Here is a 1952-nt window from a genome sequence, read left to right as displayed (position 1 = left end):
CCAACGCAATCTACACTTGATGCAGTCCAGCAGCTTCTAGCCAATCAAATCAGCTCATTTGGTCAGAAAAGAAAAGTTTGCCACCAGCTGCTTGTTCCGGATCAAACCAAGAGCATGGCAGATGGGGGGGCTGCACTAGCTGTGATGGGCTCAGTTATTTCACTCAGTCCCATTACAGGAAAAACTCTAAAGTCTGTCTATTAGAAGCTACCTGACGTTTTGTAATCATATCTGTTTTACACAGAAAAATCCTGATTCAGCTTCATTCAGCCGGGAACAAAGCTACACCCAACTGTTGTGTCACATGACCAAATGAGCTCATTTCATTGGCTAGAAGCTGCTCGACTGCATCGAGTGTAGGTTGCTTTGGCTGGAGTTCACCAAAAGGTCGACACATCGGCAGGCAAAGTTTTTGCAGGTGAATTTCTTGCACCTGAATTTTTAACTGATAAAAACTCAGTGCAAAGAATTCAATGTGTAAAAAAATTTAATGTTTAAAATGTGGTGTTCAAAAAAAGGCAGATTCCAATGAGACCGTTTTTCTTCCATAGTTCAGACTTGGAAATAAAAGCTTCAAAACGCCATCAAAGATCTGCACCTGTAGGGATTTGAAATAAAACCTGCAGGGATTTTTCCTTCAGAGTAAAACAAAACGGAGACATCAGGACAGCGAATGGAAAAGGTTTTGAACATAAAGATAAAAACTGATCTTTCTGGCTCTAGAAAACCAAACGTCTCATGACTTTATTGAACATGGCCGTTTCTGACTTCACTGCATTAAAACTTGATCCTCCTCTGAGGGGAAACGGGACTGAACTGTGTCCTCCTCCTCTTTCCTGCTATACGGCAGCAGTCAGATGATCTCTGCTTGCTCTGAATGGGATTTTCCTCTTCACCAAAAGGTGGAAATCCTTCCATTTCTACAAGATTTTATTTTCTAATTGACATCAACTCACAGCTTCATAATGGAGGGGTTTTCATCTTTAAACACCTAAACCTAAAGGCAGCCTGGGGCCTAATCAATGACTTCATCTCACAGCAGATCAGATGGACCATCTCTGATATGTGAGGATAGCTCTGCAGCAGCGTTAGAACAGGGAAACCCCAGGATGACCACCATCTGTCCATGAAGTCAGTCTGAGTCATGCTAACATCAACAAATAAGGCAGAACAAATACTAAAGTGCTTCTAAAACCCTCTGTCAGTTATTACAGCTTCATTCAGGATAGATTCCACATTCCCCTCCCCTAAAATATCTTATTCTATTTTATAAGGAACTTTCCTGGTTGAATAAAGGTTAAAGAAATAAATGTAATGCATCTAAATTCTATTTCCCCCACAGAAATTAGCAAAGCCCCCCCCCATCAGGACTGTAAACCAGCAGACAGTTTCTTTCCATTAAGCACAGCATCATTCCTGCGCAGTGTGTACGGATCTACACCAATCAGATCTATGACTAGAATGATGCTAGCAGAGCGGCAGGCTGAGGAGCAGTGGGAGCCTCACCGTTTGTCTGAGGCTCGTAGGACTTTAGCGAACACCTCCAGCTCACAGAACTCTCCTCCCAGCTGACAGAGTCGGCCCTGCTGGTAGAGCTGAAACACAAACACAGCGGAGAACAGTGAGAGACAGAAACGGATCAGAACCAAAACACAGGCAGCAGGTCTGCTCTCTGGGTTTGGGATGTTTTAATGATTCACAGAGTTTGCTGAAGTCATCTAAACGCACTGAGGTGGAAGCTGCTGAGCGTAAAGCCCCGCCCACCAGCCCCTCCTCAGGCTTCCAGCCTCAGAGTGAAGATCAGTAGACCTAGACTCTGGCTAATGAGAGAACATCAGCATTCTCACATCTCTACATCTGTAAAAGCTGCTGGGGCCCGGGGCCACGGTTCCCTGTTTAAAGGAAAAGTCGCTCATATTCAGAATTCAAACTTCTGAAAGTTCTTTAAATGT

At 43.9% G+C, this 1952-nt stretch overlaps 1 protein-coding gene across 1 annotated transcript in view; it reads right to left on the bottom strand.

Annotated features, from left to right (window-relative positions):
• Positions 1–1450: 1450 nt before the first annotated feature.
• Positions 1451–1952, bottom strand: part of LOC107091200 (amyloid protein-binding protein 2-like) — a 7636-nt gene continuing 7134 nt past the window's right edge. The window contains exon 2 of the mRNA XM_015384992.1: positions 1451–1595. Coding sequence (XP_015240478.1) covers positions 1503–1595 — 93 coding nt within the window. The 3' untranslated portion in view covers positions 1451–1502. The remainder of the gene's footprint in view (positions 1596–1952) is intronic.

This window comes from Cyprinodon variegatus, unplaced genomic scaffold, assembly GCF_000732505.1.
Source record: "Cyprinodon variegatus isolate N-32 unplaced genomic scaffold, C_variegatus-1.0 Scaffold329, whole genome shotgun sequence".
NCBI classification, from domain to species: Eukaryota; Metazoa; Chordata; class Actinopteri; order Cyprinodontiformes; family Cyprinodontidae; genus Cyprinodon; species Cyprinodon variegatus.
Note: the sequence above shows the minus strand (reverse complement) of the source record. Positions and strands in the feature narration are given on the sequence as shown.